Source organism: Ahaetulla prasina, chromosome 7 (genome assembly GCF_028640845.1).
Source record: "Ahaetulla prasina isolate Xishuangbanna chromosome 7, ASM2864084v1, whole genome shotgun sequence".
NCBI lineage: Eukaryota > Metazoa > Chordata > Lepidosauria > Squamata > Colubridae > Ahaetulla > Ahaetulla prasina.
Window position 1 is genome coordinate 11053615 of NC_080545.1, and position 18554 is coordinate 11072168.

At 44.8% G+C, this 18554-nt stretch overlaps 1 protein-coding gene across 8 annotated transcripts in view; it reads left to right on the forward strand.

Annotated features, from left to right (window-relative positions):
• The window catches only part of NTF3 (neurotrophin 3), a 101814-nt gene that overhangs the window by 67412 nt on the left and 15848 nt on the right, over window positions 1-18554 (forward strand). For 7 of the 8 annotated variants that reach the window (XM_058191050.1, XM_058191051.1, XM_058191053.1 and 4 more), the window contains exon 2: window positions 4107-4312. The exons of the other annotated variant lie outside the window; for it this stretch is intronic. In XM_058191050.1, the coding sequence (XP_058047033.1) occupies window positions 4247-4312 (66 nt within the window). In that variant the 5' untranslated portion in view covers window positions 4107-4246. The remainder of the gene's footprint in view (window positions 1-4106; window positions 4313-18554) is intronic. 8 annotated transcript variants of the gene reach the window in all.

Sequence of the window (18554 nt, forward strand, 5' to 3'; positions counted from 1 at the left end):
TTATTCCTGCTATCTGGAAAGCAGGCTGTGGAATTCCATACTTAAAAAAAAAAAAAAGCCTCTGATGATCGAGCATCTGAGCTGGGATCGTCAGAGCCTTTTAAAAGCATTTTTTCTACAGCCTCTTTGGCTGAAGAGGTTGTAATAAATGCTTTTAAAAGGCTCTGACGATCCCAGCTGAGTTGCCTGATCGTCAGAGTCTTTTAAAAGCATTTTTGACAACAGCTTCAGCCAAAGAGGTTGTAGAAAAAATGCTTTTAAAAGTAAAAAAAAGAAGTTGGCCATGCCCACCCAGTCACATTACCCCCCCCCCACACACACACACCAAGCCACGCCCACAGAACCAGTAATAACATATTTTACATTTCACCACTAGACCAGAGGGATGCTGGAACGGTTGTACGTGAGAAAAATAGTCATGTCATTTTTTTCAGTGCTGTTGTAATTTTGATCGGTCACTTCACAAAGGGTTGTAATTCAAGGACTACCTAGCTATACACCTTTTTAGGATTCTCTTTCTATGTTCTCAGGTAAATTGTGAAAGGCATTATCCATATTCTGGATTCAGCAAGTGTTGTGCTGAGTTTTCCCCCTTGTGTTGTCTGAGAAGTTTTCATGACGGCATCCTGCCCCGTCTCTTCCCTGCACTTAAATTTGGAGAAAGCAAACATCTGGATTTATTCCTGCTATCTGGAAAGCAGGCTGTGGAATTCCATACTTAAAAAAAAAAAAAAGGAAGCGTTACATAACCCGGGGTTAATAGCAATCATATTTTACAAGATTTTTGATAGCTGTTTTGCATCTCTTTCCAAGTGGAAAATAGCAAAACAATCTCATCCTTGTTCTTTCCTGATTGCGATTGCCGTTTGATGTGAAGGAATTATGCTGCTGTAAAGAAGTACGTTATATAATTTGGTGGCTCTTACGTGTCCTCAGGGCCTGCTCTTAGAAGAAGTCCTACTTATCCTTCTGCCTCTGATTGTGGTTGACCCCACAGAGTCACTTAAGAAAGCCGTAGATGTCTTTGACCCAAAGGTGTTTTTTCAAGAGGCAACTGGATTTTCTGTTTTTTCTTTGAAGACATTTCGCTTCTCATCCAAGAAGCTTCTTCAGCTCAAGAAGGTTCTTGGATGAGAGTTGAAGAAGCTTCTCGGATGAGACTTGAAGAAGCTTCTTGGATGAGAATTGAAGAAGCTTCTTGGATGAGAGTTGAAGAAGCTTCTTGGATGAGAATTGAAGAAGCTTCTTGGATGAGAGTTGAAGAAGTTTCTTGGATGAGAGTTGAAGAAGCTTCTTGGATGAGAGTTGAAGAAGCTTCTTGGATGAGAATTGAAGAAGCTTCTTGGATGAGAGTTGAAGAAGTTTCTTGGATGAGAATTGAAGAAGCTTCTCGGATGAGACCTGTAGAAGCTTCTTGAATGAGAGTTGAAGAAGTTTCTTGGATGAGAGTTGTAGAAGCTTCTCAGATGAGAAGAAAAATGTCTTCAAAGAAAAACCAGAAAGTCCAATTACCTCTTGAAAGGAAAACCCCTTTGGGACAACTGTGACCTGGATGACTGAGGATCTCCACAGACATTTAGATGTTGCTGAGCGGTAGTCATAACTTTCACCCAGAAGGGTTTTGTGTACATGTATCATGAATACCTTGTCAGAAAGATGTGTGGTCTCTGTCCCTTGAATCCTCCAATTGGGTTCTCTATGCTTAGTGTGAAAAATTTTGCACTAGAGTTTGTCTAATTACTAAAACAGAGCCTCAGATGCGAACCTGCTGTTTTGGAATCTGGCATAGCCAATCCAAATTGCGATTCTATTCACACCCAAATGAATTTAAGCAGAGCAGCTTTCCGGAAAAGTGTTAAGAAACTGGCTCTGCCATTCGGCCTGGGGAGGGAGTCCAAGAATGCTATGCAACCCTGGGAGTGGTTGGTAGGTTGAAGGTGCTCCCTTTGCCTTTTAAACTTTCTAAACGGTCCTTTTTACTGTTTTAATCAGGTTTTCAAATTGTTTTACAGCTTTTATATTGTTTTACTGTAAACTGCCCAGAGGCATGAAGTGTGATGGGCCCTACAGAAATTAGATAGATGATAGATAGATAGATAGATAGATAGATAGATAGATAGATAGATAGATAGATAGATAGATAGATAGATAGATAGATAGATAGATGGAATGTGGCTGGCTGGCTGGATATGTATGTGTGTGTGATAGATCGATAGATCGATAGATCGATAGATAGATAGATAGATGAATGATAGATAGATAGATAGATAGATAGATAGATGATAGACTTAGATATAGTTATAGATGATATAGATATAGATAGATATAGATAGATAGATCTAGATACAGATACAGATGATATAGATGATAGATATAGATATAGATATAGATAGAGATAGATAGACATAATAAACAGGTAGATGATAGATGATAGATAGATGGATGGATAGATAGATAGATAGATATAGGTAGGTAGGTAGATAGATAGATGCTAGATGGATGGATGGATAGATAGATAGATAGATAGATAGATGCATGGTAGATGGATGGATGGATAGATAGATAGATAGATAGATAGATAGATAGATAGATAGATGATAGATAGATAGATAGATAGATAGATAGATAGATAGATAGATAGATAGATAGATAGATAGATGGAATGTGGCTGGCTGGCTGGATATGTGTGTGTGTGTGATAGATCGATAGATCGATAGATCGATAGATCGATAGATCGATAGATCGATAGATAGATAGATAGATAGATAGATAGATAGATAGATAGATAGATGGTAGATGGATGGATGGATAGATAAATGGATAGATAGATGCTGGAGGTATGGATAGATAGATAGATAGATAGATAGATAGATAGATAGATAGATAGATAGATAGATAGATAAATGGATAGATAGATGCTGGAGGTATGGATAGATAGATAGATAGATAGATAGATAGATAGATAGATAGATAGATAGATAGATAGATGCATGCTAGATGGATGGATGGGTAGATAAATGGATAGATAAATGGTAGATAGATAGATAGATGATAGATAGATAGATAGATAGATAGATAGATAGATAGATAGATAGATAGATAGATAGATGGAATGTGGCTGGCTGGCTGGATATGTATGTGTGTGTGATAGATAGATAGATAGATAGATAGATAGATAGATAGATAGATAGATAGATAGATAGATAGATAGATAGATAGATCGATAGATCTAGATACAGATACAGATGATATAGATATAGATGATATAGATATAGATATAGATATAGATATAGATATAGATATAGATAGACATAATAAACAGGTAGATGATAGAATGATAGATGGGTGGGTGGATAGATATAGGTAGGTAGGTAGGTAGATAGATAGATAGATGCTAGATGGATGGATGGATAGATAGATAGATAGATAGATAGATGCATGGTAGATGGATGGATGGATAGATAAATGGATAGATAGATGCTGGAGGTATGGATAGATAGATAGATAGATAGATAGATAGATAGATAGATAGATAGATAGATAGATGATAGATAGATAGATAGATAGATAGATAGATAGATAGATAGATAGATAGATGTAAGACAGACAGGCAGAGAGAGAGAGAGAGAAAGAGAGAGAGAGAGAGAGAGAGATTGACAGGGCTTCTGTTTGTGGTCCTTGCCAGAGGGTGATTTTATGGGGTGGATGGAGTCAAATAAAGGCCAAAGCACCGCCGGTTCTTTGAACACAAAGTCATATTTCAGCCTACCATGTGGCTCCAATTATTGTCATTTTCTTAAGATTCGGGGGAGAGCGTGGAAGAGCTGAAGCTACCCGAGCAGAAAGCAAAGGGAGCACAGGTATCTTCAAACAAGGCATTTAGGGGTTACCTTGTGAGCATAGCTGGTCTGTGGGATGCTGTGAGAGTCTTCTTTCTGTTCAATCGATGGACATGTTGATTCAACGGAGAATTTACATCCAGCCTTTCTCTACTGCAACACTCAAGTGAAGGAGTTAGAGGGAAATGAAGTCGCTTTAAAGTTTGTGGGGTGATGACGAGTCCATCCAGATTCTCAGAGGCCTTTCTTTATTTCCCTTCCTTTTAGGAATTCAGACTCTACTGCTCCAGGCTCTGTTCTTCATCTCCTCCTCCTCCTCCTCCTCTCCTGCTTTCGGGAATTCCCCACTGACCCGTCAATGCTGCAGAGTTACCTGGAGGCGGAGGAGGCAAAGGTCTCCCAACCAGATGCAAGAAAGGCATTCTCTTAAAGGTCAGAGAAGGGACCAAAGACCCCCAGCCACCTCCTGCAAGGTAAGAGAGAGCAAAGCTTTAAAAGAAACTCATTTTATACTCACAACGGAGGCAGGAAACACACACACACACACACATACTCCATCTCGCAAGGAAGAATGTGTACCATCTGTCAACTCGCAGAGCATCCCTGGCCTGGTCTCGAGTTGCCATAAGCAGGGGGGGGGATGGGAAATCGATTGAAATGGCACGGAAGCAAAGATAGATACACATTCCAGACATCTCTCTCTCAAGGCTGTCTCCCAGGGTTACCCACAGCGGTCGGAGGGGAGTGATCTCTACAACCTGAGAAAGTGCTCCGTTGGTGAATGTGATTGATGACGCACCTTGGGGGAGAGAGGGGAAACAGGGTCATGATTGGGGCCGTGAATTACATAGGGTCAGAGCTGGCTTCACTGGGGAACATGCGGGACATGAAGCTCCTAATAAATAACTGGATTTCTTTTGAAGCTTGGCTCGAGGCTCATGATTTAATTAGGGCATTCGTCAGAACACCAGTGGCCTGGTGAAACTGCCAACTAGAGAAGAAGAGGAAAACCCAATAGCTTGATGGTCCAATTCAGATGCTCATGGGATCCCCAACACACCAAGATCTGTCCCCTTGTCTGCCTACCTTCTGAGACTTTCCCGACATTTTGCAGTATCATAGAACCATGATTGCGAACCTATGGCACGCGTGCCACTTCGGAGCCATGTCGCCTGGTGTGCGTGGTGTCACCCAGGTTTCTGGTGCGCATGCGCGTGCAATGATCAGCTGGCCTTTTTGCATGTAGCTGTGCCGGAAACTGGAATAGCTGATCTTCCGTTTTCCTGACCGTCATGCTAGCTGACCGTCGTCCGCGCATGCGCGCCAGAAACCCAGAAGAGAAGCTGGCTGAAACCGGCAATTCAGTAGCTAAAACCGGAAGTTCATTTTCGGGTGCATGCATGCGCCCTGGGAAACTCCACTTCCTGGTTGTGGCCCAGATGTGCGGGTGTGCTCGCAATCGGTGCCAAAAAGGTTCACCATCACTGACATAGAATAACTAAATTGGAAGGGCCTTTGGAGGTCATCTAGTCCAGCAGTCACCAACTGGTGATCCATGGACCACTGGTGGTTCGCAAAAAAATTTTTGATGGTCCGCAGAAAAATTATTTGCATTTTTAATATTGCATTAAATCAGGGGTCCTCAAACTATGGCCCCTGGGACAGATTCGTGCAATGAATGTTTGTGTTGCTGCAGAGAGTCTCCCCCTTTGGGGTCTTTTTGTGCAGGTCAGAGGGCAGAAATTCCAACTTGGGGTCTGCTTCAGCCTCCTGGTGCGCCGGGCTTTGGGCGAATGCTGGATGGAAGCATCACTAGTGGCGAAAAGCCAGAGGGCCTTGTTCCAGTGGGACTGCATCATGGCCTGGAACTGGCTGACCATCTCAGCCCACTGAGCCTCCAGGTGCCATTACCTGGCCTTGCACTCCTGCAGGTCTTCCCTCTGCTTGGAAAGCCTATGCTCCTGTGAGGGGCTTCTGCTGAGCCTCCTTCTCGGTCATGTCCAATTTGAACTTAGCCAGCTGTTTTGCCAACTCTTTCTCATGGTGGCTGCTTAGCTCCAACAACTGCTTCCTGCCGGGGCCCTATGAAGCCCGGTTGGGTGGACAGGTAAGGAGTGAGTGGGAGGAGAAAGGCAAGTAGAGTCCCGCAAGGCGCCCCTCAATGTGAGTGACATGCCCACCCAGTCACATGCCTACCTAGCCACGCCCACCCAGCCGGTCATTAGGCAGATCATATTAATGGTCCGCGGGATTTAAAATTATGAATTTAGTGGTCCCTGAGGTCCGAAAGGTTGGGGACCCCTGATCTAATCCAATTCCTGGCACAAGCAGGTCTATATATAGAAGTCTATATATTAAGAGTCTATATATTTTTTAAAAAAATCAGATACTAGACCGGTATTGGCCTCAGCTTACAGCTGGTCGCGATGTGATCCGCAGTTTGATGTGGGACCCCACAGTCACACTGTGGGGAGATGCTAAGCCCTATTGATACAGAAAGTCCAGGCAGATGCCTTGCGAGGTGCGAATCGTATTCAGGGTTGTCCATTGCTGGTACGATAGTTCAAAGCCTTAATCCTGTTCTGACCCAGCTGCCCAAACACGACAAACCTTCTGAAGTGAACTCAAAGATTCCTTTAATTAGGAGTGCTGGCAGCCTGGCAAAAAGTTTCTCTCTCAACGCAGGCTAACAAGTCTGTCTGGCCGGAAGATGATTAGTTGTCTGCCACATCTCTTCATCACTGCCCCCTGCCTTTTATCCCCATAGCTAGGGTGGGGCTTTGTTAGCAGCGGTGGCTCTTCCTTCCCAAGGATCGGCCCATAGATTTCCACTGCTCTCCTCTCCTCTGCCTTCTGCACATCCGCACGTCAGGCACTGGACCCAGTTGTTCCTCCTCTTCCTCATCAGCCACCTCCAGACCTGGGGGCTGTTGACTCTCCATCTGAGGGATGATGGATAGTCCAGGCTCCACCTCTGTCTCTTTCTCTCTCTCTCTGACAGCTCCATTCCCTCTTCCCCCTACTGTGGTCTGCCGGCAGCCTGTGGAGCTGGCAGCAGAGTCGGACAGTGAGGAGGCTGGGGAGGAACATGGGCCAGTCCTGGAGGCTGGGGAAGGCTTAGACAAGGGCTCTGCATCGGAAGCAGAGATGGGGCCAGGGCCATCTGGGAGATATGTGCTGACTCTGGAGCCTCCAGAGTGTGACATCAGTGAGGCAGAGGAACAGGGGGAACCTGTTCCCAGTTTGCGCATGCGCAGAGCTGCCAGAAGGCAAGAACAGTTAAGACAAAAAGGGCGACTCTGGAGTAAGGCTTGGAGATGATTGGCCTCTCCCATAAGACAAAGGAGGAGCAAAGGCACAGGAGCCTTTGCAGGAAGCAACTTTGATCGTTCTGGTCGGTTTAAATTCTGAAGTTCCGTTTTGACTCTGTGTTCCATGTGGCCTTGCAAAGCTAATTGCCAATTAGGTCTTTGGCAACATGTTGAGGGAGATAAAGGTGGGTGTTTATCAGCCTTAACCTGAAGGACTGTGGCAGGCTTCTGTCGGACTCTTTACAACTATTTGTGACTCATTACGGGCTGTAAATGAACAGAATTCACAGCCGTTGAAATAAAAAGAGGGTTGTTGGGACTAATTGTATACTTTTTTTTTTTAAGAACGTATCTTTTCTTTTATGTACACTGAGAGCATATGCACCAAGACAAATTCCTTGTGTGTCCAGTCACACTTGGCCAATAAAAAATTCTATTCTATTCTATTCTATTCTATTCTATTCTATTCTATTCTATTCTATTCTATTCTATTCTATTCTATTCTATAAAAACATCTTCCATTCGAATTTCAATACAATGTGTCGGTGTGTGAATTACATTTTTGATGCAAAACAATAATGATCTATCATTAACTTATTTAATCATCCATTTTATCATCTAACTGTAATCAAATATTTTAATCAATTAATTTCTGAATAATCGTTCTGGAACCAGTATTTTATCTTATCACCCTATTTTATCCATCATTTTAAAACAATTTTATCATTCATTTATATCCAAGTCATTCTCACCAATAATTTTTAACTTATTAAAAACCAAACTCTTCTTTATCATAATTTCCTTTCTAGCCATTGGTAAAATAAGTCCCATACTTTGTAAAATTGCTTATCTTCCTGTTCTCTAATTTCAAGCGCCAATTTACTCATTTCTGCGCAGTCCATCATTTTCTTAATCATTTCATCTTGCAATGGCCATTTCTCATTTTTCCAATTCCTTGCAAATACAATTCTAGCTGCTGATACTACATTCGCAATCAAATAGCTCAATTCTCTAGTATAGGTTTCAGGTATCATTCCCAGTAGAAAAACTTCTGGTTTAAAGTCTCTGTGTTTCTTTATTCGTTTTCTCCAACCGTGTATGTATTTTAGACCAGCATCTTTTGTGTACTTTTTTTCCCTTTTTTTCATAAAAAAGTGTTATTTTTACACTCATATAAAAACAGCTCATCCAATGTACAGTTATATACAATTAGTCGGGCTTGCCCAGTCACCACCCCCGTTTTTAACACTCTTCCCTCTTCTACCTTCTTCTACTTTCCAGACCTTCCTCTCCTTCTCTTATCTACATCCTCTCCTCCCTCCACCCTACACCTTCCTTCTCCCTCTTCTACCCCTCTTCCTTCCTCTTCTCCTCTTTCCTACCTCCTACTCTCTCCTCTTTTCTCCCTCCCCACCGTTCTAAAATGGTAACTGGGCAGACCCGACCCTACATTAATTATATTTATACATCTTCAATAATCCCTGTACATTAACCATCACTCCATCCTCTACCCTCAACTCCCCCAATTCCCCTCCTTGTCTCAGGAAGCCTAGGTCAGAACAGAGCTCTCAGGTTGCCTTGATGCTGACCTTAACACCCATGCCTCATCCTCCTCCTCTGATTAAGCTGCTGGAGGGCCCGGCGGCCAACGGGCCATAACAAATCTCTGCTTACTCTTTTTGATCTTGAGCTCAATGCGTGCAAATCAGGAGAAAAACTAGCGGTATCTTAACTGTCTGGAGCAGACCCCTTCCTCATGTATCTCCCATAAATGCCAACTATCATGGTTGTTCAGTTGGGGTTCAATATTAGCTTGCAAGTCTGTCCAAATATATGGGTAGTCCTCAGCTTATGACCACAATTGAACCCAAAATTTAAATTGCTAAATGAGAAATGTGCTAAGTAAGTTTTGCCCCATTTTATGACTTTTCTTGCCACGTTTGTTAAGTGAATCATCACAGTTGTTAAATTAGCCGCAAGGCTGCTGAGTGAATCTGGCTTGGTTTTCCTCGTCAGAAGGTTGCAAAAGATGACATCGGGACACTGCAACCGTCGTAAATACGAGTCAGTTGCCGAATGCCTGAATTTTGATCACGTGACCATGGGGATGCTGCAGCGGTCACAAGTGTGGAAAAAAATGTCATCGGTCGCTTTTTTCAGTGCCGTTGTAACTTCGAATGGTCACTAAATGAACTGCCGTAAGTCCAGGACTATCTGTAGATACTTCCTCAATTCTGCCGCCCTGGAACTCCAAGGTCTGGATTGCCTCATAAATACCCTGTTTCCCTGAAAATAAGACGTTCCCTGATAAAAAGCCCAGTCGCGCTTCTGAGCGCATGCGCTAAAATAAGCCGCCCCCGAAAATAAGCCCTCCCTCAAAATAAGCCCTCCCCGAAAATATTTAAATGCATGCGCAGCTGATTCCCGCCATTTCCTCTGGGCAGGGTTAGGGAGACAGAGCTAGAAATCAGGTAAGACGGCAAGAGGAACCCCGTCTTGCTCCACGCCCCCCCAAAATAATAAGACTGCCCCAAAAATAAGGCCAAGCACTTATTTCGGGGTTCAAAAAAATATAAAACAGGGTCTTATTTTTGGGGAAACACGGTATGTTGTGAAGCTGTTTACAACTCACGACGGCTATAGTTCCAATCTCATAAAGGAAAAAGAAAGTTTAACTTAAAAGAATCTGCAACTTTGGGGTGGGAAGGGCCAAAGGCCACCATATTAATCTTTGTGGGGACTTTATTCAGAAGTGAGACTCGGCTAGTTCAGGCTGGTTCACCCGAATCAGTAGTGGAAATCGCAGGTGGGCCCACCCAAGTGCTCCACCTCTATGCCATCTTATTTAGGCATATTTTTGAGGTACATGCACGGAAGACACATGTGGAAGCAAAGCACATGCGTGGAAGGACGGGCGCATGTGCAGAAGGCAAGCATGTTAAGGGCAATCTGGGTTCACAACCAAGGTTGTGGACTGTTGAGCAGAGTACCCTACGCATGAAAACGACTGAGACTGGTTGTATACAATAACAGTCACTTGCAGACAAACTGGGGTTTGATATTCCTTTACTTTCAGGGAAAAGTCAAAGTCATAGTCCAAAAACAATTCCAGGTCATACACATATAAAGTCAGTCAGGGATGTTACAAAGTCTTCTTACCAACATAGACTTGTACAACAAACAAGGTCTTCTTTCAGTTCAATTCACAACAGTCAGTATCTTGAGGAATCAGTAACTAGCCATGATCAAGCAACGATCATAAAGCTCAAATATACAGTTGCAGCATGTCTTCAGCTTACAATGCTGTAGCGTCCCTATAGATTCCCCGCAAGCCATAATTTAGTAGTCCTTTTATACATTGACTACAGAGCTCAACCAATCAGGATGCTTGCATGATGCAGCACAGCCTTAAAGCAATACCATGCCTTTATACAAACATACATAGTTAGTTTATATATTGCCTGGCCAACTAGTTAGGCAAATGACAATTTCCTGACAAAGCGCATGGATGAAGCGAGCATGTGCACACGGCGAACCAGTAGTAACATAATGTGAAACCCACCGCTGACTTTATTCCAAAAAGCAAGCGAGGCCAGGACAAAAAAGGAATTTAGAGGCTAATTCGTCAATAAGATTCTCACTAAAAATAACTATTTGGCAGCAAAGAATTGGACGTCTGTAGGAGTTGCCGTTGAGGTTTTTAACTGGCGAAGCTGCGCATTTATTAAATGAAAAGCTTTCTTCGCACTTAAATTCTCCTTCAAACTGGAAAGAGAGATCAGATGATGGACTGAAGAAGCAGACATTTCAATTTCTCGCCGGATTCCAGACTTCTAAAGTCGCGGATTCTGTAGATAATTTTAAAAGACAGAACACCTGTTGGCTGGGTTTGAGAAAAAGGATTGGGTCCATGAATAATGGAGCCGAGGGGCTTTTTTCTTTCTTTCTTTTTCATCTCTATGGGCCAGTTTTCTGTGTAATCTCATCTAACTGGGATGAAAGCTGCTTGGTAAATTCCAGGAGATTTTATGCCCTTTTTTAAAATAGAAACGGGCAGACTTTATTTTAATGTTACCCTGCCATGATGTTCGTGGTTTTAAAATTATTTTTTTAATTTTTTGGGGGGAGGAATGATAGAAATGTTTGGCTTTTGCGGAGGGAATGTCAGGCCCAGTTCAGCTGGAACATCAAATTTAGCTAAAAGTATGAAAGCACATTTCCCAGTGTTAAGCATAAAGCCACACAAACAGAGAGCCAGTTTGGTTTAGTGGTGAAGACACTAAAGGAGTTCTAGTCTTGCTTTAGGCATGAAAGCCAGCTGTGTGATTTTGGGTCAATCACCAGGAGACTGGGAGTTCAACTCAGTAGTGGGATTCAAATAATTTAAGAACCGGTTCTTTGCCCTAATGACTGTCTAGGTGGGTGTGGCCCTAGTGGACATGGCCAGGGGGTGTGACAGACAGCACTCGACCTCCTGCAGCACCCTGGGAGCAAAAATGGGTCGTGGGGGAGCCGTGCTGCATCCCCCGGGCTCCATTTTGGGCTTAGTAGGCTTCCCTGCACTTGCCTGGGAGCCAAAACAGGGTGTGTGGAGACTTCTAGAAGGGGCAGGGAGGGGCTGGGCCAGCCAGCAATTTAACAAGCGAGTGGGCCGAAGTGGTGCGAACCAGATGAATCCCACCACTGTTCTAGTCCTGCCTTAGGCATGAAAGCTGGCTGAGCCAATTACCTGGAGACGGTGAGTTCTAGTCCCGCCTTAGGCATGAAAGCTGGCTGAGTGTCTCTGGGCCAATCACCTGGAGACTGGGAGTTCTAGTCCCGCCTTAGCTATGAAAGCTGGCTGAGTGACTCTGGGCCAATCACCTGGAGACTGGGAGTTCTAGTCCCACCTTAGCTATGAAAGCTGGCTGAGTGACTCTAGGCCAATCACCTGGAGACTAGGAGTTCTAGTCCCACCTTAGGTATGAAAGCTGGCTGAGTGACTTTGGGCCAATCACCTGGAGACTGTGAGTTCTAATCCCGCCTTAGGCATGAAAGCCGTCTGAGTGATTCTGGGCCAATCACCTGGAGACAATGAGTTCTAGTCCCGCCTTAGGCATGAAAGCCGTCTGAGTGACTCTGGGCCAATTACCTGGAGACGGTGAGTTTTAGTCCCACCTTAGGCATGAAAGCTAGCTGAGTGACTCTGGGCCAATCACCTGGACACGGTGAGTTCTAGTCCCGCCTTAGGCATGAAAGCCGTCTGAGTGACTCTGGGCCAATCACCCAGAGTGAACTGGGAGTTCTAGTCCCGCCTTAGGCATGAAAGCCGTCTGAGTGACTCTGGGCCAATCACCTGGAGACAGTGAGTTCTAGTCCCGCCTTAGGCATGAAAGCCGTCTGAGTGACTCTGGGCCAATCACCTGGAGACTGTGAGTTCTAATCCCGCCTTAGGCATGGAAGCCATCTGACTGACTCTGGGCCAATCACCTGGAGACTGTGAGTTCTAATCCCGCTTTAGGCATGGAAGCCATCTGAGTGACTCTGGGCCAATCACCTAGAGACTGTGAGTTCTAGTCCTGCCTTGGCTAAGTGACTTGGGGCCAGTCCCTCTCTCTCAGCCCAATTCACCTCACAGGGTGGTTGTTGTTGAGAAATAGGAGAGGAAGGATTAATAAGCACCTTTACTGCCTTGAATTATATAAAGAAATAACAAAGGCCCGATATAAATAAAATAAATTATAAACACTCGATGGTGGACGTGGTGCCAAGGTGACCTTTATTCTCCGGAGTTAACTTTACTACTTCCCCGTCGAAGTAGGTTTATGCCAGTTTCTTGGTGCAGGAAGTGAGAATGGAAACAACCACCACCACCACCACATGCATAACTATCTTGTAAATGGGTCTGGCCGCGAAGCGAGCAAGGTGCAGAAATTAGCTTGTCTAAAAGAAGGACAAGGTTTTTTTTTTGCCTATCAACCATTCATGTCAGGTGCGAAGAATTGGGGCCACACGTGAAGGCCCGGTTAAGCGGATTTACTGCTCATGCCTATACATCAGAATTTTTTTTTTAAATTTACATTTATATCCCGCCCTTCTCCGAAGACTCAGGGCGGCTTACATTGTGTAAGGCAATAGCCTCATTCTATTTGTATATTTACAAAGTCAACTTATTGCCCCAACAATCTGGGTCCTCATTTTACCTACCTTATAAAGGATGGAAGGCTGAGTCAACCTTGGGCCTGGTGGGACTCGAGCCTGCAGTAATTGCAAGCAGCTGTGTTTTAATAACAGGCTATCTTACAGCCTGAGCCACCCACTGCATTTAGTCAACCAAATGCAGCACTAATTTGGTGCCTGATAAGAGAGAACGGAATTCAAGAGGGGTTGAACAGAACTTTTGTGGGAACGTAATGATTCTAGGCTGATGATTCACTAGACTCTTCCCACAGTCCCAGCCTGTTTTTCTCCTACATTTCGCATGTCTGCTCCACAGGCACATGAGCTTTAGCAGCTCCCCGCTACAGGTAGTCCTCGACTTACAACAGTCCATTTAGTGACCATTCGAAAGGCACTGGAAAAAAAAGTGACTGATGGACACTTTTCACACTTACGACCGATGCAACATCTACCGTGGTCAGGTGATGCAAATTCAGATGCTTGGCAACCGACTCCTATTTATGACCGTTGTAGTTTCCCAGGGGGGCGGTCACATGTTCCCCTTTTACGAGTTTCTGACCAGCAAAGTCAAATTTCTCCTCGTCTGGGACATTTTTTTTGAAGGAAGCCTAGGAGGCCATTCATCCGGGAGATTTAAAACTCTTCCAAATAAATTGTTACTCCGTGCCCAAGTTTCAATAGTCTCCAGCTTCAGCTTTGACCCTTCACTTTATTTTTTGAACTATGGGCCATCCTTTTAGCGCCAAAAAGCTCTGACTTTTTCTTTTTTTTTGAAGTGACCTCTTTCTGTTTCTGCCTTTAGGACAAAAATACTCCAAAATGTCAGGACCAGGGCAGAAATAATAGCGGTGGTAACCAGAAATATGTCCAAATGGTAAAAGAACGAGAAATCTTGTAAAGTTCAGAGTTCATCAACAAAGGCAGGGCAGAGACAGGCTATCCAATGGACCCTGGACAAAAATAAAGGGGGCTTTTTTTTGGTGGGGTGATGATGGTGGGACGCTGGAGGGCCGATTGTTTACATCTAAAGAGGTTCCATTTCAGGAGCTGAGCAATCGGGACGTAACCACAGAATAAACTGGAGGAGGACCAGATGTTCCAGTTCCTTTACTCCTTTTCTATTTTAGAGTCATCGTTTGGCAAAGCGAGTTAGAAAAAAGAATCATCCCCACAAGCCGGCTACTTTCTAATGAAATAAAAAGGCACTTTCTAAGCAATTCCATATTCTGGAGGCTTGAAAATAATTGCGCTGAAATATTAAGTATCGTCTCCCCAATTTCTTTCTTTTTTTTTTAAAAAAAGCAGATTTGGTTGGGTTTGTTTCCAAGTCTCGGCCCTGTGTACGCCATCTAAAAACGGTTATATACATATATATATATTTTCTTCCCACTGTTGTTAAGTGAATTGCTGCAGCTGGTAAGTTAGTAAGACGGTTGTTAAGTGAATCTGGCTTCCTCATTGACTTTGCTTGTAAAAAAGTCGCAAAAGGGGATCACGTGACCCCAAGAGGATGCGACCGTCATAAGTATGAAACTGTTTTTTTTTTTTTTTTGTTTACATTTATACCCCACCCTTCTCCGAAGACTCAGGGCGGCTTACAGTGTATAAGGCAATAGTCTCATTCTATTTGTATATTTTTACAAAGTCAACTTATTGCCCCCCCAACAATCTGGGTCCTCATTTTACCTACCTTATAAAGGATGGAAGGCTGAGTCAACCTTGGGCCGGGCTCGAACCTGCAGTAATTGCAGGCTTTGTGTTCTTAATAACAGGCTGTTCTTAATAACAGGCCTTACCAGCCTGCGCCATTCACCGGCCCTGTTGTGTCTTGCCCGCTCTCACCGCAGCCGGGGCCTTCTTATCTGCTTCCGAACGCGGAGGAATATCCTAGTATGCCTCCCGGCCCCAGCCCTGGCTCCATGCCCAGACAGGCTGCGGAGGAGGGAGCATCTCCCGGCCCCAGCCCTGGCTCCATGCCCAGACAGGCTGAGGAGGAGGAAGCACCTCCCGGCCCCAGCCCTGGCTCCATGCCCAGGCAAACGGAGCAACTAGACCCCTCCCCCTCCCCCACAGCATGTGAGACTGAGGGAGGTCAATTACCAACAGCTGCCGACTGGAGTGACCCTCGCGTCAGAAGACTTGATAGGCGGCGGCAACAGAAGGAAGGGAGGGGCAGGCCTGGATAAGTGCTGAGTCATGGAGCCACACCCCATGGCCTATATAAAGGATCTGCTTTCTGGCATTCTCTGAGTCAGGCAAAGTCGAACATATCTTGCTGAAGTCACTTTCTGGTCTCCTGCCTGCCCTGAGGACTTTGCTAGGACTTTGGCAGAGCTGCAGAGGCACGCCTGATTCGGATTTCCCTGACCCGGCCGTCAGCGGAGGAGTGGGACACGACAGAAACAGTTGCCAAGTGTCTGAATTTTGATCACGTGACCATGGGGATGCGGCAAAGGTCATAACTGTGAAAAACGGTCATAAGTCACTTTTTTTTTTTAGAGAAGCTGGAACTTTGAACGGTCACTAAACAAATGGTTGTAAGTCAAGGACTGCCTGTATTAAAGGGTAAGATGATGTAGGCCCCGGTTTGGGGTGCTGCTCATAGAACGTGTAAATTTGACTGGTTGCTAAATGAATGGTTGTAACTCAAGGACTAACTGAATGAATTAAAGTGGGTTCTCTTGCCTGAGCAAGGGGTTGGACTAGAAGACCTCGGAGGTCCCTTCCAGCTCTGCTATTGTGTCTCTCTGTATGTGTATGTGTAATATGTGAATCAGTGGGATCTCCTGCTTTTGCAGGGGGTTGGATTAGATGACCTCCAGGATCCCGTCCAGCTCTGCTATTCTCTCTCTCTCTCTTTCTCTGTATGTGTAAGTGAATCTGAGGTTGGACTAGATACAGAGGAGGGTTTCAGCAGGTTCTGACCAGTTCTGGAGAACCAGTAGCGGAAATTTTGAGTAGTTTGGAGAACCGATAGTAAAAATTCTGACTGGTCCCACCCCTATCTAATTTCTGCCTCCCGAGTCCCAGCTGACCAGGAGGAAATGGGGGTTTTGTAGTAACCTTCCCCTGGATTGGGGAGGGAATGGAGATTTTACGGTATCCTTCCCCTGGAGTTGGTTGGGAATGGAGACTTTACAATATCCTTCCTCTGGAGTGGGGAGGGAATGGAGATTTTACAGTATCTTTCGCCTGGAGTTGGTTGGGAATGGAGATTTTACAGTATCCTTCCCCTGACATGCCCATCAAGCCACACCCACAGAACTGATAGTAAAAAAATTTGAAACCCACCATTGGACTAGAAGACCTCGGAGGTCCCTTCCAGTTCTGCTATTCTCTCTCTCTGTTTGTACGTCAGAGGTGGGTTTCAACAGGTTCTGACCAGTTCTGGAGAACCGGTAGCGGAAATTTTGAGTAGTTCGGAGAACTGGTAAATACCACCTGTGGCTGGCCGCGCCCCCATCTATTCTCTGCCTCCTGAGTCCCAGCTGATCAGGAGGAAATGGGGATTTTGCAGTAACCTACCCCTGGAGTGGGGAGGGAATGGAGATTTTGCAGTATCCTTCCCCTGCCACGCCCACCAAGCCACACCCACAGAAGCGATAGTAAAAAAAATTGAAACCCACCACTGGGCTAGAAGACCTCGGAGGTCCCTTCCCGTTCTGCTATTCTCTCTCTCTCTGTGTGTACGTGTAATATGTGAATCAAGAAGGGAGGGGAAGCATGCAAGTGAGATGCCCCGAGGACAGTTTGAGCCCTCTGTTTCCATCCCTTAGACATTCTGCTAATTTCCAAAGATTCTTCAGTAGCTGGTTTCTCGTCTTTCTTTCTCTGGATTTCTTTCTCTTGTTTCTTTTGCTCTGGGACAACCGAGAGGGTGATACATGTGGCTGGCGGGCAAAACATTTCTCTATATATATATTTTTTTAAAAAAAGAAAGACAAGGCTTTATATTGTAAGCAGTGGAGTTCTAACTTGCCAAGAACAGGCTGGGTTGTTGGATGTGGTAACATGACGAGAGCTGTTCTCCTGCGTGACTGAGGCTTTGTCATGGATTTTAAGCTCTCCTTGGTCCTCCTCCCTTTGATCTTTAGAAAAAGGTTGGTTGTAAGGTGGTTGCTTCTCCAGCATAGGAAGCATCAGATCTGGCGGCAGAGTAGAAATATAATTGTCATTGGATCCTATTTTTCTTGGGTGCCAGAAAAGTTTCTTCTGGGAAGAAATGTGTTGGATCTGTCTGCCTGTCATTCTTTCTTTCTTTCTTTCTTTCTTTCTTTCTTTCTTTCTTTCTTTCTTTCTTTCTTTCTTTCTTTCTTTCTTTCTTTCTTTCTTTCTTTCTTTCTTTCTTTCTTTCTTTCTTTCTTTCTTTCTTTCTTTCCTTCCTTCCTCCCTCCCTCCCTCCCTCCCACCCCTTCCCTTTCTCCCTTTCTCCCGCCCTCCCACCTTCCTTCCTTCCTCCCTCCCTCCCTTCCTTTCTTCCCTCCCTCTCCATTTCCTTCCTTCCTTCTCCCTTCCCTCCCTCCCTCCCTTTCCTTCCCTTTCCTTCCTTCCCTTCCTTCCCTTCCTCTCTTCCGTCCTCTCCTTCCTTCCTTCCTCCCTTCCTCTCCATTTCCTTCCTTCCTTCTCCTTCCTTCCTCCTCCCTTTCCTTTTCTCTCTCTTCCCTTCCCTTCCCTTCCCTTCCCTTCCCTTCCCTTCCCTCTCTTCCGTCCCTCTCCCTTCCCTTCCCTTCCCTTCCCTCCCTTCCTCTCCATTTCCTTCCTTCCTTCCTTCTCCCTTCCCTTCCCTTCCTCCCTCGCTCCCTTCCCTTCCCTTCCCTTCCCTTCCCTTCCCTTCCCTTCCCTTCCCTTCCCTTCCCTTCCCTCCCTTCCTCTCCATTTCCTTCCTTCCTTCTCCCTTCCCTTCCCTTCCTCCCTCGCTCCCTTCCCTTCCCTTCCCTTCCTCCTTCTGCCTTGCCTTGCTTTCTTTTTCCTTTTCTTCTTGTGTTCCCCAAAGATGTTAAGAGGAAATACTTCCTTCTGCTCAGTTGTCAAGAAAGTCACTGTTAGGTGACTGCAGACTTTGGGAGATTTTTAAGGCAGCTCATCGGGGCATCCATCTAAATGTTGAGTAGTCAGGACAAACAGACCCATCCTTTCCTGCCCATGGAGCTTTCAAGAAGAGGCTGTTGCCAAAGTTATATAACCCCAGGGAGCCAGAGTTTCACCCAGCAATTAAACTGTTTTTCAACATCCACAGGATGATGAA